This window comes from Poecilia mexicana, unplaced genomic scaffold (assembly GCF_051168715.1).
Source record: "Poecilia mexicana isolate PSO_F unplaced genomic scaffold, ASM5116871v1 scaffold_13, whole genome shotgun sequence".
NCBI classification, from domain to species: Eukaryota; Metazoa; Chordata; class Actinopteri; order Cyprinodontiformes; family Poeciliidae; genus Poecilia; species Poecilia mexicana.
This window is the reverse complement of record NW_028263382.1, coordinates 32,572,496-32,591,827: the sequence shown is the minus strand read 5'-3', so window position 1 is coordinate 32,591,827 and position 19,332 is coordinate 32,572,496. Positions and strand designations below refer to the sequence as shown.

At 41.4% G+C, this 19,332-nt stretch overlaps 1 protein-coding gene across 1 annotated transcript in view; it reads right to left on the bottom strand.

Moving 5' to 3' along the window:
• Window positions 1-8,515: 8,515 nt before the first annotated feature.
• Window positions 8,516-19,332, bottom strand: part of nectin3a (nectin cell adhesion molecule 3a) — a 62,290-nt gene continuing 51,473 nt past the window's right edge. The window contains exon 6 of the mRNA XM_088012086.1: window positions 8,516-15,938. Within this exon, the coding sequence (XP_087868212.1) occupies window positions 15,283-15,938 (656 nt within the window). The 3' untranslated portion in view covers window positions 8,516-15,282. The remainder of the gene's footprint in view (window positions 15,939-19,332) is intronic.

Below are 19,332 nucleotides of genomic sequence, written 5' to 3'. Positions count from 1 at the left end.
ACAGGAATCACATGATGGCCCCCCGGGGCCCTCTCCCTGTACCATATAGAAACGCACCAGCGGGGCCGTCTGCGGCTGTCAGACTGCATCCACGCGACCCTGTCCAGCTGCTCACCAGGAGCACGCTCTGGGACCGGCCCACCGTCTGGTCGGGCGGATCAGAAGCTGCTTATCGGGCACTGCAGGAGCCGCAGACTGACAAGAGACGGGCAGGTGAAGGAAATAGAGCGTCAAAACTAAAAATAAACAACAGAGGAAGCAGAGAATAAATAACAAGCAGGTGGGAACTTACACCGGAAAGGGACATGCAAGCAAAAAGTCAAAGGGAGCCGGGCCGTCTGAGTTACTGTGGGATAGGTCATGCTCCAGAAAAGATAACATTTTCTTTAAAGCTGCAGCATGCACATTTTGCAAAAATATATTTGTCAAAACATTCATTATGTTCTGACAGTGTAATATGGGACAGATAATCTGTGAAAAGATGGAGATCCTCCACCTCCACCAAGTCCTAGAATTGCTATCTGTAGAAAAACATCGGTCCAGTCAGAAACAACCAATCAGAGCCAGAAGGAGGGTCAATCACGTTAAGGCATTAACTGCTCTGTGTGTTAGTTGCAGAGAAACAACTAATTGTTACATTCAAACTATCTGCCTTCATCGGTGGCCATGTTAACTAGCTTTAGCATTCATGTTGTTAGCTAGCTGTATCATAACAGCCAGTTAGCATGAGTTAGTATGTTACAAGCATGTTACTTGTAACAGCTAGCACGTTAGCATGTCATTGGGATATTACTAGTAACACCTAGCATGTTACTAGTAACACCTACCATGTTACTAGCATGTTACTAATTATGCCTAGCATGTTACTAGCATGTTACTAGTAACAGCTAGCATGTTAACAGCATGCTGCTGTTGGACCAGAGATGATTGATCTTTTTTACAGATTATCTGCCTCATATTATACTGTCACATCAAAGTGACACCATCTTAGGCGATCAATGTCACCAGACAACAATGTCTTTGTCTCTGGGAGGCAACAGAGTCAAATTCTGAATATAAGAACTGTAGACTTTAGTACAAAATTCAGTATGATAGAAAGTTTAGCCTCCCTAATGCCAGTGAAAGACTTTTGTAGTGTCTGTTGTAGAAAAAGGAGAATGTGGAGATTTTAAATTCATAATTTTATCTAAAAACCATGTAAATATTTTCCTCTTTCATATACTGTTACCATGGCGTCTGTTATGAGTATTCCTTTTCTCAGAGGAGTGTATTCGAAGCAATATGTAAGAGGTTTATAATTCACAATACTGTGGAAAATGTTGTAGTTTTATAATTTATTAGAAGATTTAAAAAAAGGACAAAGTGCAAAAAACATTAATAAAAGAAGTTTTGAATCAGATTTAGATGAAGCTAGTTTCCATCTGTCTGAGCAGCAGAGTTAATTAAACAGACTAAAAGCAACATTCGAACAGTTACTGATTTCTCTTTATTAGTCCATGAGTAGCCGAATCTATCCAATCTATCCTCTACTTTAAGCTGATTGGATGAGAGGTGAAATGAACTTAAGAAACAAGAGAAGTCCACCAGATGGTCATCTAATGACTGACAAAATCTACAAAAAAAAAAAAAAAAAAAAATACAATTTCGCAATTGCCACTTCCATTTAACAAGAAACACAAATGAATCATAAATCATAAACAAATAGATCTGTTCAAGCAATTAGACATTTGTTGATAATGACACCATAATCTTCCAACTACTTCCTGTCATCTTCTTCTTCGTGGTTTGCGCCAGTAGTAACATCCGGTTGCAGAGATAAACCAATTTTTATACGGCCAAACACACACACACAGACACACGCGCGCGCCAAAACTTTTTTATATCAACAAAGGAAAGCTTTTCTTTTTAAAAATTTTATTTTATATTCGACATGTCACATGGTCACTAGTCAGTGAAATTTATAAGTTGGTACCATTTTTATTACCAGCAGCTTCGGTTGTGTTTTTGTTTTGTTTGAATAATGTTCACCAAACCCAGAACCGGCGTGGCTGAACTTCTTTCGCGCCACAAATCTTTCAACGTTTCGACAAAAGAATCACGCCGGTCAATTTACGGCTCTATTCACGAGCGTCTTCTTGTTTCCTTTTCCTACGTGTCCCTCGCAGACAAATTTCCCAGGGAACGCAGCATTGTTTTTTTCTTTTTTTTTTTTTTTTGCAGGGATTAAATTTCACTGAAGATTATATCTGCTCCAGCTCTGCAGAACAATGCAGAAGGATGTGGGGGTCCGAGTCGTCACCGCTCGGTAAGGTGACCGCCCACCCATACCGATCAGAGCCGGTCGCGCGCCGCCAGCCCAATTAGCAGCTGATCCGTGGGAGGAGAGGGGGGCAGGGGGGTGTCTACCTGGTTACACTTTTCACTTTATTAAAGATGAATACTACAGAACTGGGTGTTACTGATGGTCGGACATGGATATTTTCCTTTGTTTTGTAAAAAAAAAAAAAAAAAAGAAGAAAAAAAAAATCATCCTTTTTTAATTTCACATTATATGGAAAAAAAGTAACTTGCTGCTCTCAGGACTTTTGTCTGTGGAAAAGTTTTTGAGTCAGCAGAGAGAAATGCACCCAACATTTTTTTTTATTTTTATTTTTTCCATGGCTGCAGAGTGGGCTGGGAAGCAGCCCACAGGATCCGCTGAGTGAATGGCCTCCGGTTGTATCTGGAGCAACAATGTGCCTCATCCATGAAAACCTTCATTGTCTTTGCTGTGGGGTCTCACAGGAGACCCTGCCTGCACACAAAGGGGTTTTTTGTCACAGTGCTGCGATCTCTTGTCTGTTTCTGCTGCAGACGCGTCAGATGTGCAGCGTGAAGGTGATGCAGCAGTGCTGCTAAATCTGGTTTCCCTACGAGGTTCTTCAGAGGTTTTTTTTTTTTTTTTTGCCTTCTTAGCTTTAGCAGAAAGTAAACAAACAGCTTCCATTGTGTCTGCCATGCTGGTTACACACACGGACTCCACTGTTTAACATTACAATGCAAACCTCTTTGTGCAACCACACACTTGAAGAAAAACTTCAATAGAGACCTGAAGTTTTTTTTTTTTCCTTCCATCTTTTGTTGCCGGACAAAAGGCTGCCGAGGTAATAACTAGGTGCTTGAAAAAACCCTGATGTTAGAGTGTTTTATGGATGACTTTAAGGCTCACCAAGTGTAGGGTTCATTTTAAAGCTATTGTTCAGAGGTGAGTTTCATTAAAAAAAAAAAAAACTGTAATAAAAACCAAGCAGAAGTCATATTTTGTAGGGCCAACGTCTGGGTCAGAGACATCACCTTCTCAGCCAAAAAACACATATTTTAACTACTTTGTTTTCCAGAGATAAACAAAACATAAAACTGAACATCAAGAAGTGAACCCGTCCTAACAAAGAACTGAATGTTTGATGTTATACCTTGATTTTTTTTTTTTTTTTTTTTGCATGGAGCTTTTTAAAACATCAACTCCAGCCACATTGTCTCTGTTCCTTGTGCATCTTCTTATTTTACGTTCTCCTTCCAATCCAGCTTCCTTTATTACAGTAAGAGACAGTGCTTTTTTATCTTAGGTTTTGTTGGCTCTAGTGGCCTTTATCTGAAAGTAGTTTGACAGGAAACAGGGTAATGAGAGAGGAGGAAGACATGTGGCAGATGCTGCCAGGCCGGGAATCAAACCTGCGGCCACCACCACAAGGACTAAGGCTTCAATATGTGGGTCATGCTTTGCCCCCGTGCCACCACAGCACCACAGCACCCCAGTAAGAGACGTGACTCTTACAACGTCTGTTTGTGGCAAACCCTGCTGTCCATCACTGTGTTCTGGACTCCTGTCCAGTCAGCAGTCTTTCCCATGACAACATTGGCCATTAAATAACTTTTTATTAGTCGAATTTTCAGAGAAAATCAATTCTGCATTCTGTGTGTCCAGCCAGCCTTAGATGTGCCTCTGCTGTTGATTCAAATGGTCCAACTATCTCCTCAGCACGTCAAAGTTCTGCTGATGAACCTCGAAACAAACTGAAACAGACAAGACACCAACTGACTTTGTAGACCCGTGCTGTCAGCCATGTCATCAAAATGAACAGAAATAAATTCTTTAAATCAATCACTGTGTGTAATGAAGCTGAATAATGAGTTTCAGGGAGTTTTCTCACCTCTGTTTGATTGGGGACCAAAATTGAGACAGTTGTTACATTTTCAGCAGGTGTGGTTCTCTTCCACACAGCACAGCGTCAGACTATCCAAACCCTTTGAAGAATCTGTCCCTGCATGACGCTTCACTAAAACCACTGACGGGAACGACATAAAAACCTCAGAAGAAGACATTGAGCGCAACTTCCTTCTTCACGAATGATTGCAGGATTTCTCTTTTTTCATTGGCAAAACACCCTGATCCATTTCTAGCTAGGCAAGAGTCACCTATTTGTTTTTGTTGTACTTACCCAGAATCCCTGCTCTATAGTCCACTTCCCTCCTTTTAGAGCTGTCTTCCATTTGCTTGGCATTCACATGCTCATTCAAACTGCACCAGAGTTCACTTCAACTGAACCAAGACGTTTGTGAATTCAATCACTAAAATCGGTCTGTGGCCTTTCGCTGTTGTTGTATTTCATTGGGTTATGCGTTGAAACAGATCCACTGAAGCCTCTACATAAAAGAGACGCTCATCCACATAAACAGACTTCAAACCTGTGACTGGGGCTCCCTTCCCGCAGGCCGCTGCCGTCCCTCAGCCTCCAACGTGTCACACGGAGACAAAGACCAGCAGAGGCTGCGGGGGCCATGTGACAACAGGTTTGTTTTAGCTGCGTCGTGCTCTCCCACCCTCTGCGACATTTCATTACTTCCAAACCCATGAGCTCAAACAACTTGTCGCTGCAGCTCAGTCAGCAACCGCCTTTGATGTGAACTCCCTCTGATGCTCCGGGTCCTGTTTGGTGGCTTCAGATTTTGGAGAGGTGGACAGTTCTCTCTCTTCTTCTCTCTCAATATGTGGTGTGAAGCAACATATGTGATCAACACTGCTGAGTGAAAGACTAGGAAAATAGAAGCCGTGGAGATCTGACGCCGATGTTCCCGTCTTTAAAGGCTGCTGAAAGGAACCGCTGCTGTTTTACGAGGTCACAAAACCAAACACATTTGCTGACTGATTCATTACCTGTGAGAAAAAAGAAGAAATGCCCCCCGCCCCCACTCACTCCCACTCCTTTGCAACCATCTGCCCAAAACTTAAGAAAAAAAAAGGAACAAGCCGTAACCCAAGCCCACCAACACGGCCTTATTTACCCACCCTGCCTGCACAAACACGCAGATGCTAACCGTGATGGATTAGGCCGGGGTTATCCCAGTTGCGGTGATAACAGAGCGAGTGTACCAGGACAGAGCTGCACGCTGAAGCCAGAAAAGAGGGCAGATTTTTCCCCCTAGCATGCCTCAAGGGATTATGTATCTGGTTTCTTCTCCTGCCTCCTAATCTGGACCGGAGGGGACGATTGTCACCTTTCCTGAGCGACCCTTTCTGACACTGTGTGCGCCGCACCTCCAAAGCCAGGTTAACTCTGGGGATTAGGGCCGTGCACTTAGAGCAGGAGGGCCTGGATTAGGGATGCCATTGTGAATTCCTTTGTGAGTGTTCTCAGGGCGTAATTTTAGTGTGAGAAGTTCACAGTTTTGTTTCGAAAACCACAGATCTCCAGGAGAGACAGGTGACGAGAGGGTGGGAGGGGGCGGGGGGCTGGATGTGGGTGGCCGGCGTGAGTTGGTGAGCTGGTGATGAAGAGGGTGCTGATGTGGACGGGATGGAGAGCGGCGTCCAACGGGTCACTTAGCCCCAATGCAGGGTGTGAACCGTGGAAGAGGCTGGAGGTGACAGAGACCGATGCTCTCTGGATTCGGTGACTTCCACTTCAAACAAAGAGAAAGGCGCTGACTTTCTGTTTTTAATCACCATTCTGTCACTTTCGGTTCTGATCCACCAGTGGTTAGCAGTCCAGGGACAGTCTGAGTGTTTTCATTGTTGGGAGGTAGCATCAAAACAAGTTGATTTTGTCTTTTGGACTGTTAACAAAATCAGATCTCAAATCAATGCCTGTTGGTTTCCGGTTGATTGAGATGAACTCCAACATTTCCTCTGATGAATGAAGATCGATGCTTAAGTCAGAGGATGTGCAGCCAGGATCAGGTGTTTTCTACAGGATCTGCAATGATGTTCAATCATTCAAGTTTATTTGTATAGCACATTTCAGCAACAAGGCACTTCGAAGTGAAAACATAAAAGCATCATAAACAAGTTTTGGATCTCTAATCTCGCTTTTCTTTTGTATTTTGAGACTAAAAATCATTAAAACACATGAATCATGGTAACATGGAAATAATGGTTTATTTTATTATTGGAAAGCTGGAGGTAATAACTATTGGACAAGAAACAGAAAAACTAATGTGGGAGAAAATATTATGAACGTTTAAAATAATTATCAGATTATTGTGCAAATGACTGAATAAACTCCAGGATTGAGGACTGTTTATGTAAAAGCAAGCAACTGGACTCAACTATCTTAGCCAAACCAGCAACATAAACAAAAAGCGTGATCAGACATAAGACTGAACTCGGTGAACCGTACCAGGTGATATGAAACGCCGTGAGGAACATTTGACTTTATGCACATTAACTCTTCGGCTCACTCAGCCATAAAACAGAGATTTAACTTTGCTAACCATTAGTCTGTCACACCCAAATGAAATCAATAGTCACCAGACCGGATTAATGTTTCAGCAAAGCTTTAATCTATTAAAACTCAGCCTGTTTCTTCCTGTAGTGACCCGAAAAATACCCTCAGTGCTACTGGAGAGCGTGGGCTGTTATTGTGATTTAAGGTCCATTCTGAAAAGGTTCTGTTTTTCATTTTTATTTCATTTATTGATTAAATAATCAGGAAAATACTTTAAAACATCTGAATAAGGAGACATAAGGACATCAGAGCCCTCAGGCTTCACAGTGAAGTAGGTCTGTAGGTTTACTGCTTATCAGTGGAACGACAGTTGGTTCTAATTCCTCAGCAAATGAAGTGAAAATAGAAGAGGACCGAAAACGGAGCCTTGCAGAACCCCACATGAAGGAGGAGCATTAAAAGAAGCAAAATTACGAATCGTGACAGTTTGTTGGGATGCTGACATCCACAGCAATATAAATTGCCTCCTTTGTTTGATTCCAGCATCTCACCCATCAAAGGCGACCTAAAAATGATGCAGCGCATACCGGCTTCCTAAAATGACTAAAAATTAATCTTTATCTAAAAAACTGTCTGTTTAGCGATATGTTAGCATTCACAGAGGCATTAGTCATTTTTTAACATGTTGGCTTCGGTCCGGCAAGTAAAACTGACCCGATGTTAAGAATAGATAAGAAGAAAGAGCACATCTCCCCAGTTTTAAAGTCCTTACTGTAGCTCAGAGAACAGACTTTAAAATACTGTTAGTTTATAAATCACTGAACAGTTTAGCACAAAATTTAAGATCTGCTGTTGCTGTCCAGACCTCTCAGGTCTTCTGGTTCTGGTTCTGCTCTGAATTCCCAGAGTCAGAACCAGATATAAAGCCTTAAAGTCAAGGCTGGAGACCCACCTGCTTAGAGTTGCCTTTGATTAATAACTGGAACGTTGATCAATGTGTTTGATGATGATTAATCTTAATGATGGAATTTGACAGAATATGTTTATTACCTGTTTCAGAATTGGTTACAAAGCGCTTTGAAAGGCTTTGTTGATGAAATGTGCTGCACTAATAAACTTGACTTGATGTTGTGTTAACTGCCATTTCTATGAAAGCAGGGGTTTTGACCTGGAACACACAGGTGTGTGTTGTCAGGATGTGAAGTAGAAAAGATGCCAAGAAGGAGTTCAGTGATGCAGCCCATCAACCTCGGATGGGTTACAAGGCCATCTTCAAACCCATGATGACTGAAGGTCACCGTTTTACAGTGAAGGAGAGAGAATTATGCCGGGGGGAAAAAAAACGTAGGACAGCTGCCAATCTTCCCAGGAGTCGACATCCCAGCAAACACACTCCAAGGTCAAACTGCAAAGATGAGAAAAACTGGAGAACACAAACACTCCATCTCAGATGACTCAGTCCTCAAATAGTTTGTAATATGTAAATACTCATTACTGAAGCACATTTAGAAAAGCAATTAACATGAGTAGGGTAATTGGTGAATGAGTGTTTTAAAAAAAGGTTCTTAAAAAGTACTGGAAAGACGTCTATAGACGAGCAATTAAAATGTATTGTTTTTTTTGATTGACTGCATAACAAAGGAAAAAGATTCACCTCATAAACCTCAAAGTCAAACACTTACCTGAAGGGTTATTGCATCTAAATCTAAACTCTACGCTAAGCTCTGAGCCACTCCTTAGACACTGATAACAGCAAATTAAAAAAGAGATTCAAAACATGTTCTCTGAAAGCAGGACTCCAGGACACAAAGTGAAACGATGACATTTTTATTGCAAACGAAAGAACAGAAGATAAAATCTACCACCCGCTCATCTCTGATTCCTGTGAGACCTCAATCATTCAAAGAACACCATACAAAATAATTGGTCACCAACTCTTGCAAACCGATACAAAATGCAGTGAAAACCGGGTCTCTGCCTTATTGTGAGACAGGAGCCCGCTGAAAGCTTGTAAGATAACTAATAGTCTGTGAAAATTACCGACCTCATACAAAAAAAATAAGGTTTTTCTTCAATAATAATAATAATAATAAAAAAGCCAGCATATTTACAGGAAAATAATATTTTCTATGAACCTGGCTCGCCAAAATTCCCAGTGAAACATTGCTTTATTACAATTTTCCCAGTAACCAACTTGTTACATGTGTCCTTTTTAAACTCTGTAAGGCATGATAATAAACCTTTTGTCAACTCTGCTGCCTTGGCAACAGCAAATCTTAAATATGAAAGTTGGTATACGTATTAAAAAAGGCACATCTGCCCTTTTTTGAATAATAATAATAATCTTTACATTAATGCTTTCAGTATCTGTCAGCTTTTAAAGTTTCTGTGCATTGCTCAGCCCATTTAAGGCACCAGCTATTCAGTAGGGGAGTCCAGAACAAACCCAGAACGACAGAGAACAACTAATCCCACGCTAATACTAGACATAATATGTACATGTAATATAAACATTAGTGATGGAACTGGCAGCAAATAGCTGCACACGCAACCAGCTGGTGAGCAAGAAACCGAAAAACACAAAAAAGGTAAAGCAAGAACATAATTTAAAATAAAAATCATCCATTAAATCAGTGTTGCTTTAAAACCCAAACCAAGGCTGGCGGGTATAAAAGCTGATTAAAAAGCTGAAGGTTTTGAGGTGAGGACAGCTCCTTCCATGTGGGGCCGCAGTGGCAGATGTGTGGCGACGGCGCAAGTAAGAGCCGAGATTAAAGCAGTTTATTCTGAGACATCTAAACCCTTCGACCCGGAGCCGTGCCATGAGAAAACCAGGGGTGGAGACGTGCGCCGGAAATCTTTCAACCCCCCCCTGACAAAAACAGAGGCCTCGACCTGAATCCATTATGATGTATGCCTTCTGGTTTTAGCTTTGTTTGGTCAAATTAAAAGTCTTAATCAAACATTTTTATATCTGACTAAGATAAGCTCAATAATAATAATAAAAAAAGTTAATTTCAAGGAATTTTATTTATTAAACCAGAAATTGGAATTGCCCATTAAACTTAAGAGCTGGTTTGCTGCTTTTGGCTTCAACAACTGTTGGCAGGAACCAGCATTAAGTCTTTCACGTCGCCTCTAGAGTAATTTTGGTCCGCTCTTCTTTGCAGATTTGTTTTTAACTTGGCCACCTCATACGGTGTTAGAGCACAAATGGGCAACTTAATCGTCCCTCCTGCAGTCTTAGCGCCATGCTCAGGAGGAGTGTGCCACGGTCGGACAGTGAGGAGTTGGGGAGGGTTGTCCGGTCAGATCGTCAGTTCCTGAAACCACACATGAGTAAAATCCTGTAAAAGCGCATCCAGGATCAGTGCTTCCCCGCCAAACCGCGCACAGGGTAAAAATAACTTGCAGGGTTTGATGGATCTCATAAGACTGTGGGAGAATTAAGTTAATATCACAACATCTCAATTGAATTAAAGACTAGAATTTGATCAGGGCATTCCAAAAACTTCACTTGATTTGTTGCTTTTTTTAGTTGTGCCATTTAGAGGTGAACTTGCTTTTGTGGTTTTTGTATTCAGTTTCCAATTTATTTTTCACCTGAATAAGGTTCAATTAATTATTAGGGTCGCTAACTGTCAGCTGAACATTTTCCTTCAGCTGTTGTGCTAAGTTCCTGGTTCAACCAAACTCAGCAAGCCATTCAGGTCCTGAAGAAGCAAGGGCAGGACCTGAACGTCACACTACAAACATCTGAGGGCTGCTTATTGTTGTTTTTATGAAGTATTTTATTAGTTTAACAACAGAAGTAACAGGATACACATCCTCCACGAAGCTCCACTTTTATTTAGCCAGTTCACAGAATATCCTTCTAAAAGTCTTTGGTTTTATCATTTTGTCACCTTCCTAAAATAATGGCCTAAGTCAAATCACTGCCTCATTTTGTCAAAAGATGATTTAGGCAAAAAAACAAACAAAAACAAAACAAAAACAAAACTTTTGTCAAAAAATGACAGACCTTTATTTTAGGAAGGTGACAATATTCTTCTAAAGTGAGAGGGTTTAGTGTTCTTTTCAGCTCTCTTGTGAAAGCCATTTTTACTCAGTTTGATTGTTATGATGAAATCATGAACTCTTACATTAAGTGAGTTAGCTGAGGCCTGGATAGCTTTAAAGTTATTCTAGAAGGGTCACCACTGTTCCATGTCACCTCCATATGTGATAGCACAGTTAGCTGGAGTCCCAAAGCCTTAGACATGACTGTAGGTTTTTCAGGGCTGATAGATCTCAGTGAAATTGTTTCTAACTAGTAGATGTTCATTCAATTTTAGACTAGTTCATGTTGTCAAACAAGTTCTATTAAAGTGATTTCACAATTCTGCAGCTCTGGCAGGCAATTTGTGACTTAACAAAGGATGAAATGTCATTGACAGAAAGAACCAGATTGTTTTGGATAGCTGTGTTTTGATCTTGCCATGTTTGTCTGATACCAACACTTGAGAAACACTTGTTTGGCAAAAGAAAGATTTTCCTTTCTTTTTGGTTGCGGTGAAACTTAGCAAAGGCCACTCTGATCTCTGTATCAATCCTGAGGAAACAGAGCTAAAGCTTTGAGTGGAAAAGTGTTGGGACAAACCAAGCAGGAAAAGATGAGATCGCTGATGATGTCAGCTCTTGTTTCAACTTAGTTTCACAAGAAATGCTGCTTGTGGGGAAAGAAAGAAACATGTATCTCTTCCACAGGGAGCCGTTACACATCCATCCCTGACCTCCACGGTTCAGATTTCTCTTTTTTTTACTCACAGATTAAGTTTCTTGTTTCCATGGCCGCTACACATCCTCAAGAGGAGCCAAACCCCAACATTAAAATATGCTCTGCAGTGATGTCAGCTTCTCACATCTCAATAATCCTATTTTCAAAAAAAGCTAAAAACACTGGGATCCGTTTGGCACTTCTGCCTCTCTTTTTGTTGCAAGTTGGAGATCCTGAACCTCGACGGCAGAGTGAGGAGCAGCAGCAGTCAAACGGCTGGTGGTTTACGCAGCCCACATAATGTCAGATGATGGCAGCCGTACCGCTCGCATCTGGTATTTATAACAGATTCCTTTGATCTGCAGTTGTAAAAAAAATAAAAATAAATAAAATAACTTTAATGTCCAATTGGTCTTAGGGACAGAAATCAGAAAATATTTAGGAGGGAAAACGTAAAAGACAGCAGCGTAGCCTGGTATCAGGCCTCAGCAGGGAAACAGGGGCGGTTCTGAAACTTACTGAGAAGTTTAATAACAGCTGCACTTTTTTATGACTGCATGATCTTATGTCAATAGCCATATCAGTCAATTTGGTTTCAGTTACTATCAAACCTCAGTTTTACACAACTTGAGATTAATGGTGTTTCTATAATAGCCACCGCTGTGTAATAGTTTGGATTTGGCTTTAGTGTTTTGGATTCAGATCTGACATCTTATTACCAGATCCTTACATATAATCAAGCTTCATTTCATCAGTTTGCACAGAAAGATTTGCTGGTTCCCAGAATGAGATAGTTTTCTGCTTGAATGTGTCAGCCGACTTTCAAAAGAAAAACAGTTTTTCGATGGGTGAGCTTAGATGCTATCATTTTGTGTTGACAACACTCTTTAGTGTGGAAGTTGTTAGTGGGTGAGGAAAAGCTAGGAAGCTATTTTCAGCATCAGCGAGGTGTTTAAAAGTGAAGACAGCGGCAGAACAGAGTTATAAGAACCAGGAAATCATTTTAAAGTGATAGGAGGACGGCTAAAGAGAAAACACAACAGGTGCTCTGATTGGTTCTTTGGAGTTTTTAACCTCTGTTATAGAAAATGTTGAATTTGGAAATGTTTTCTGGAAGTCTCAGCCTAAATGTAAGGATTTACATTCTTTTGAATAGGATCACAGACTGCCGTTAAAGGCACTAATTCAAGATGCCAAAGAAAAGTCTATGACTGTTTTATTTTTATTTTGAAATTCTTTAGTAAACTGTCTTTAAAGGGATGCACAAGTATAACAATTTGGGCCCATATCGACATCCAGTATTAATATTGTTATGGCTGATTACCGTTGTTAGTTCCGATTTATGGTGCATCCCTAGTATAATATTATTGTAGCTCTCTCACATGTTACACCCCTACTGATCCCAAACATAGATAACTAATGATTGAGGAACAAGGAAGTATTTTGAAAACTATTATGTGAACTAAATCTTCTTGGCATGTGGAAGTTTTAAAAACACAATCTGTAGATTACACTAGACTTTAAACCATGTCAGTGTTCACCTGACAGGAGAGTCCGTTGAAAATTTTGGGGCAGCTGAAAATACTGAGAGCAAATGATCGAAACCAGACAATAGTCAGAATGAGTTCACTGACACTTTCAGCAAATAAAGCACTTCTAAAGTATGGATACCGAAGAAAAAATAGACAATAACTAACAGATTTGTCTTCCCCTGCTCCACTCTTAGAACCAGATCAAAACTCTTTTGTCTCCTTGACATGGCTACACATCTGTACTTAGTCAAAATAACAAGAACTTCTGGCAGATATGTGCTTGTGATTTCCAAGGTAGAAAAAACTCCCAACAACAACAACAACAAAAAAAGCCCAAGCAAAGCCCAAGCTGATAAGTGTTCAGGCAGAGTTAAGGTTGAAACAAAATTGATTATTCTCCGTAGTCAGGCACAGTCGACTCTTGCAATCATTGCTTTTTCATCAGCTTATCCGTTTGAGTTTTTCGATGAAGCGACAACGATAGGAAACAGCTGGAGGACGAGGAGGAGCTGCCAGTGACGTGCTGCACGTCTCCACAGGCTGAGATGCTTTGACTGAGTCCTGCAGCCGTCTGACTCAGACTTAAAGTCAGATTCTGGTGACAGAACTTATTTTTAATAAACTGCTTCAAAGAGCAACCTGAGACTATGTCCTTTGCACACTTCTTTTGAACTAGAAAAAACAAAAGCACTACCAAAAAAAAAAAAAAAAATTGCTGTTATGACAACTGTGGGTGTTAAAGTTTTGGGAGCAGCTGACAGAATAAAGGTGTTTTCCACAGTGTCTTGATCTTGAGGTGTGTAGGTGACATGGTGAACGGCTGATGACTGAGTTATGATCCCAAACATTGTTCAGTCAGGGTGTGTGTTAGGCATGAGCTGGTACCACGATCAGGGTGGAACAGGGTTCTAAAAACACTTTAAAATGACACAAAAAACCTATTGTTTAAAGCCTTTTCAAAACGATGCCCAAGAAAGAAAGAGAGCATAGCGTTGCCCCTCCTGCACTTGTTGCTAAGTCCCACCAGTCAGCAAGCTGAAAAAAACAACAACTTTCTAATGCTTTTCTCTCACTTAAAGAAAACTGAGTGCCCCACCTCTTGTATTAAAACTGGAGTATGTCACTTTCATAAAAAATATGTTTTTTTACATTTGTCAAAACTGCTACTGTGTTCTAACAGTATAATATGAGACAGATAGTCTATGAAAAAATCAAGTTCCTCCACATCCTCCTTGTGGTCTTACAGCCATCTGCAGAAACACACCGCTCCCACTCAGCCAATCGGAGCCAGGAGGAGGGTCTTGGCGCAGTGAATCATCCTTGTGTAAATGCTGCTTTGCTTGGGCAGTAGGACGACTGGGAGGAGCCAGAATTTTTCAAAGATTATCTGTCTCATGTTATACTGTCACGAAAAGTAACAGTTTGAATAAATATGTAAAAAAATAAAAAATAAATTTTTATAGAAAAGATACATAGAGCAGCTTTACGATATCTTTTCACCACAAAATGACAAAAATTGTTGCTTTTTGTTTTTAAATGAAAGCAATCATATAATTTACTTTTCTGAATAAATAGCATGATGTTGTGCCATTTTTTCCCCCTCCAGTTAGGAAACCCTGAGATTCTCATACCGGCCCATGCCTACACTGCTACATACTGAGATCCATTGCTTTGCTTCACCCTTTGTACGACGCCCCAGCAAGTCTCCCTTTTCATCTTGTAAACTTCCCTTTCACTTAATGATACCTTTGTTTTTTAGAAAGCATGCAATATAATTTGCTTTAAATACTGGTTTCAGCCATAATAAACTCTTCACTTGTGTGTGAAAATGCACAACGATCTCATGAGATAGTTTTTCTAAACGCGGCAGAAGTTGTGAGGCTTCAGGAGAGAAAAGCCCGTTCGGTCTGCGGAATAAATACTTGGACAAAGAGGGCGCGGAACAGCCGACCGTGTACAAAACAGCTGCAAACACAAACCAGAGGGCAACAAAACCTCGTTCACATTGGTTCGACACGTCACTGTAGGCCAAAGCAAAAACAGGTCATATCTTTTGAGGCGTTCCAGCTTCGTTGCAGCTCATCGCTACAAACTTGGAAGTACAATCCCCAGAAAACATCCTTAAGGTTAAGTGGTTACAATCAAGGCAGAGCAAAACAATTCAAGAAGCTCAATATGAAAGCTTAGAAGTTTCATTTCTGCTTCTAAAATAAAATGATGCATCCTTTGAAGTCTGTCACTTGTTCACTTAATCTCATTTGGATGTTCGCCGTTTTGTCCCTAGTTGTCCTCAAACATACCACTCCCTGCGTGAAATCACAGATCCGTCCATGTGCGACACGTAGTCACTGTCTGTACCGTTTTCATAGCAGTCCTCCGGAAGGTAGGGGGAGCCGTTGTTAACAATGGGGCTGTGCACGGGAGGCCCGCAGGGGTGCATGTTTTGGTTGTTGTAGTGGTCTGGGTAATAGTTCCCCTCCTTGGTGACCCTGGGGCAGTCCCCCCTGTCGTTCCAGTCGTCCCTGTCCTTGCGCTCCTGAGTGTAGTCGGGGTAAATGATGTCCCCGCCCAGTTTGGGCTTCAGCTCCTGGCTGCCCTTGCTCGTCTTGTCCCCGTAAACCTCCTGCAGCTCGTGTGGCTGTAGGACGTCTAGCTGAGACTCCTTCTGCATGTCGGAGGGTCCCAGGTACTGCTTGGTGTAGTAGTCCCCTCTGAAGGTCCTGCGCTGGCGCATAAAACAAGCGCCCCCGAGGATCAGCAGGAGGACCAGGAAGAGAATGCCGCCCACTGCCCCGCCGATTATGGTGCCCAGGCTGCTGTCATGGACCGAGGCCAGGGTGGGGGAGGTGAACAGGGCTCGGCGACGGTCCACGTCTGTTCCGGTTCCGGACGCGTAGCGGATGGGGGAGGCGGTGGTGCTGGGAGCCGCGGTGGTGGGGGGGGGATCTGCAGGTGAAACAGAGAGAAAAGACAGCGAAGAGAATGAGAGGAGAGTCATAAAAACTGGAGCAGAGGAAGGCTGCACTTTGTCTCCTGTAGCAACTGACAAAGCAAATGTGGCTGTTATATGAATTTATAACCCTGTGGAGAGATGGAGCTTCCTCTGAAGATCTGAAACTTAAGGCAGAGCTGTACAGCAGATGTACACACACTCAACTTTTATGTTTATCAGATTTTGTCACATTACACTGACACGCTACATGGATGTAGTGTGTCAACTCATGGAAATGTGAAGTTGTGAAGTGGCATAAAAATGATCAACTGAACAGGGTGTAGAGATCTACAGCTCATGTGGGACATTGAAGACTGGACAACTGATACTCAACTCACCCTATAAATCTGGCTATGACAGAAAAGTGAAATGAAAGCCATTAGAAGTCCTGTTTATAGTTTTTTAGAAGCCATGGAGGGGACACAGTCAATGTGAAAGAAGATATTCTGGTCAGACTTGAGCAAACATTTTGACCCACTTGCAAAATGTTATTTGTGGAGGAAAACTAACGCTGAACCTCAGCCTGAATTAGAGCAGGGCAATTTGGCTGAGAAATGTGTCAATGTAAGCATTCTCAATATCAATAATTAGTGCTTTGGTTTTTCTTCTAAATATCCAAAATACTGCCAAACTGGTGATGTGACCTTTCCTCTTTTATTCACAATTTCCTCTTAAACGGTTGTACTCATTTTCTTCTTTCGCTCCTGTCCAATCTTTTTTATTTTTAAGCAGCTATGAGGCACAGTGGTAAAACCTAAAACTGCTCCAACATACTCAGGCACACTGTGTGTATTCTGTGAATCACAGACGGTTGAGGTTTCATAGTCGAGTGTACCCACTGCATACATTTCTTGTGACAAATTCCTTCATTTCCCACAATCCAAATGGACATTAGCAAGTTTGATGAGCTTGTCGGGCGCCTGTCCCCATTTCTTCTCCAGCAGGGCAGTTGTTGCTAGGTAACCAAAGAGTGAGTGAGTGAGTTGATGCAACCAAGTAGCTAGCTTCGCTGGTCATGAGAGGTTGAGCGGTTAAAAACTGTCCTCTGCTTACATCCCCCAGAATGCCAGAGTTCAGTGAAATTATTAACATTCTTTTGACCCATTTTCCATTGATACTGATCATGTGCCTATCACGATAGATGTTGATATTGTTTTATTGCCCAGCCCTTGCCTGAATATACAGATTTAAGGTTGGTTGGTTCAGACTGGTTCAGCTTCCAGAAAGACAAAAAGACAAGGAAGTTCTTTAGATCAAAGCATGTTCATGTTCCAAGGGCCCAGTCAAAGTACAGAGCTAAAGCCAAATGATAATCTGTGACAAATCAATGTTCATCCAATCCCACTGATTTTAGGCTAATTGCAAAGAACAGGTAAAATCCTAAATCCTAAAATCTCCAGCAGAGTTAATCTAGTATAAACTTTCTACTAAAACACTTCCAACTGCAACATAAGGTAGTTCTAAGTATTCGATGAGGTCCTGAAAACAAACTCATACCATCAAGATATCATTTGTTTCTTTAAAAAAAAATCTGAAACCATGTATTATGTTCCTTACAAATACAGTATCAACACAACACACTGAATGTTGTCATAATAATGCAATAAAAATGTGAAGGAGCAGAATGAATAGATTTGGGAGATGCCGTAAGTATTCAATGTCAGGCTGTGTCAGGATGAGAGACAGACAGAGATGGTCTACCTGCTTCCTTTTCTAAAACCAGCCGTAGGAAAGATATGTGAGAAGACAAAACCTGGAGAGATCGATGCAAGGTTCCTGAATCTGATTTTGTCCTTCAGCTCTTCTGAACACAATCAGTGCTGCCTGGAGCTCAAGGTCACGCTAAGTGCCTCTATACTGACCTGGAGCCTGCAGGTCTAACACTACTTGATGGGTTGACAGGCAGATCATAAGCCTGAGTGCATTTAAGACACAGTCTGGGCCTTTGTAGAGCCACAATTATTGCCACAATTGGTTGAGTAAGAATCTAATTACCTGAAATTGCACGAGGGGATCAGAGGGAATGCAAAGGTAGACCCAGAATAAGGTTGGTGAACTGAATCGTTATCAGTTCACTTTGCTTTTTCAATTAGCATAATTTCATGTAGGGACTAGAATCCATGTAGTTGACCGTGAGCGACGTGGGTAGAAACCACAAAGCTGCAGAGATGAAATGGGAATGTGAAATGCTTGAAGGGGGCAGGGAGTATTATTGAGCTCAAACGGGTCATCTCCACAGGGGATGGAGGCAAGAGAATGCATGCCCAACACTCCAGATTTGACAAGAAAAACAAGATAATTGCTCTGTGCAAGTCCGTTCTGGACAGGATGTCAGCTGTGCTTTCATTTGGAGCAGGACCTTCCCAAAGCAGGCCGTTTGCAGACGGAGCCTGGCGGCGCCTTTCGGGACTCCTCAAGGTCTCTCAACGGCGAAGAAGCCAGAAGGACTGTGATCGTTAGAGGAAAGCAAAGTCCAAAACTGGGTTGAAGAGAAGCAGAATATAAAGGAGAGAGGAAAAGTAAAAATAAAGCAACACAAGCAATGGAGAGTCCTCAGGATCCACGCCCTAACTTTATAATGATGAACCCAATCTAATAAAAACACAGGAAGCAGATGGGAGCAGCTCAGTTTTCTAGAGGTTTTGTTTCATCATGACGTAAATCACAAAAAGTATTCGTGCCCTCCTGAACATTTTGCCACATGTTGGCTGATGTATCTTTTACGTTCCACTTCACAAACCGTTTTGCTGCTTCTCCGTTGTCGATTCTCACTCTGACCGGTTAAAGTCTGGTTTGGTTCTGGTCAAGTTGGGAGTGTCTCCATTAGAGTATGTTCTTTGCTACAGTGGGTGTGAATATGGGCAGGAAAGTGGAAACATGGGTGGGGCTTGAGAGTGCAGAAGCTGTGGTCGATGCTCTGATGTCGTTAGCAGCGACACTGAGCAATGGAGAACATGGAGGTTGTGGTTTTTAAAGACTCAAATAAACCAAGATATTTCATTTGGTCTAATTGAAATTCATTGCTGGCCCAAACATAATGAAAACAGTTCAGACCAGACTGATATATGGACACATACAGACACATACATCTATGTTGTGGCACTTTATAGAAATAATTTTAAATATGTGCAGCCTTTTGGATTCAGGTAATGCAGTCAAAAGATGTACAATTTCCACATATGAACTTTATTTAAAGATTATGTATTTTCCAGACACAGTATATAACCCTATTGAGTTACTATGTTGCCTTCATTTGTTATAAAAATGTCATATTTAACATATGTATCTAACATGACTTATGAAGAAATTTGTCTTTGCAAATTAACACCTTGAATTTGGGCTTCTGTC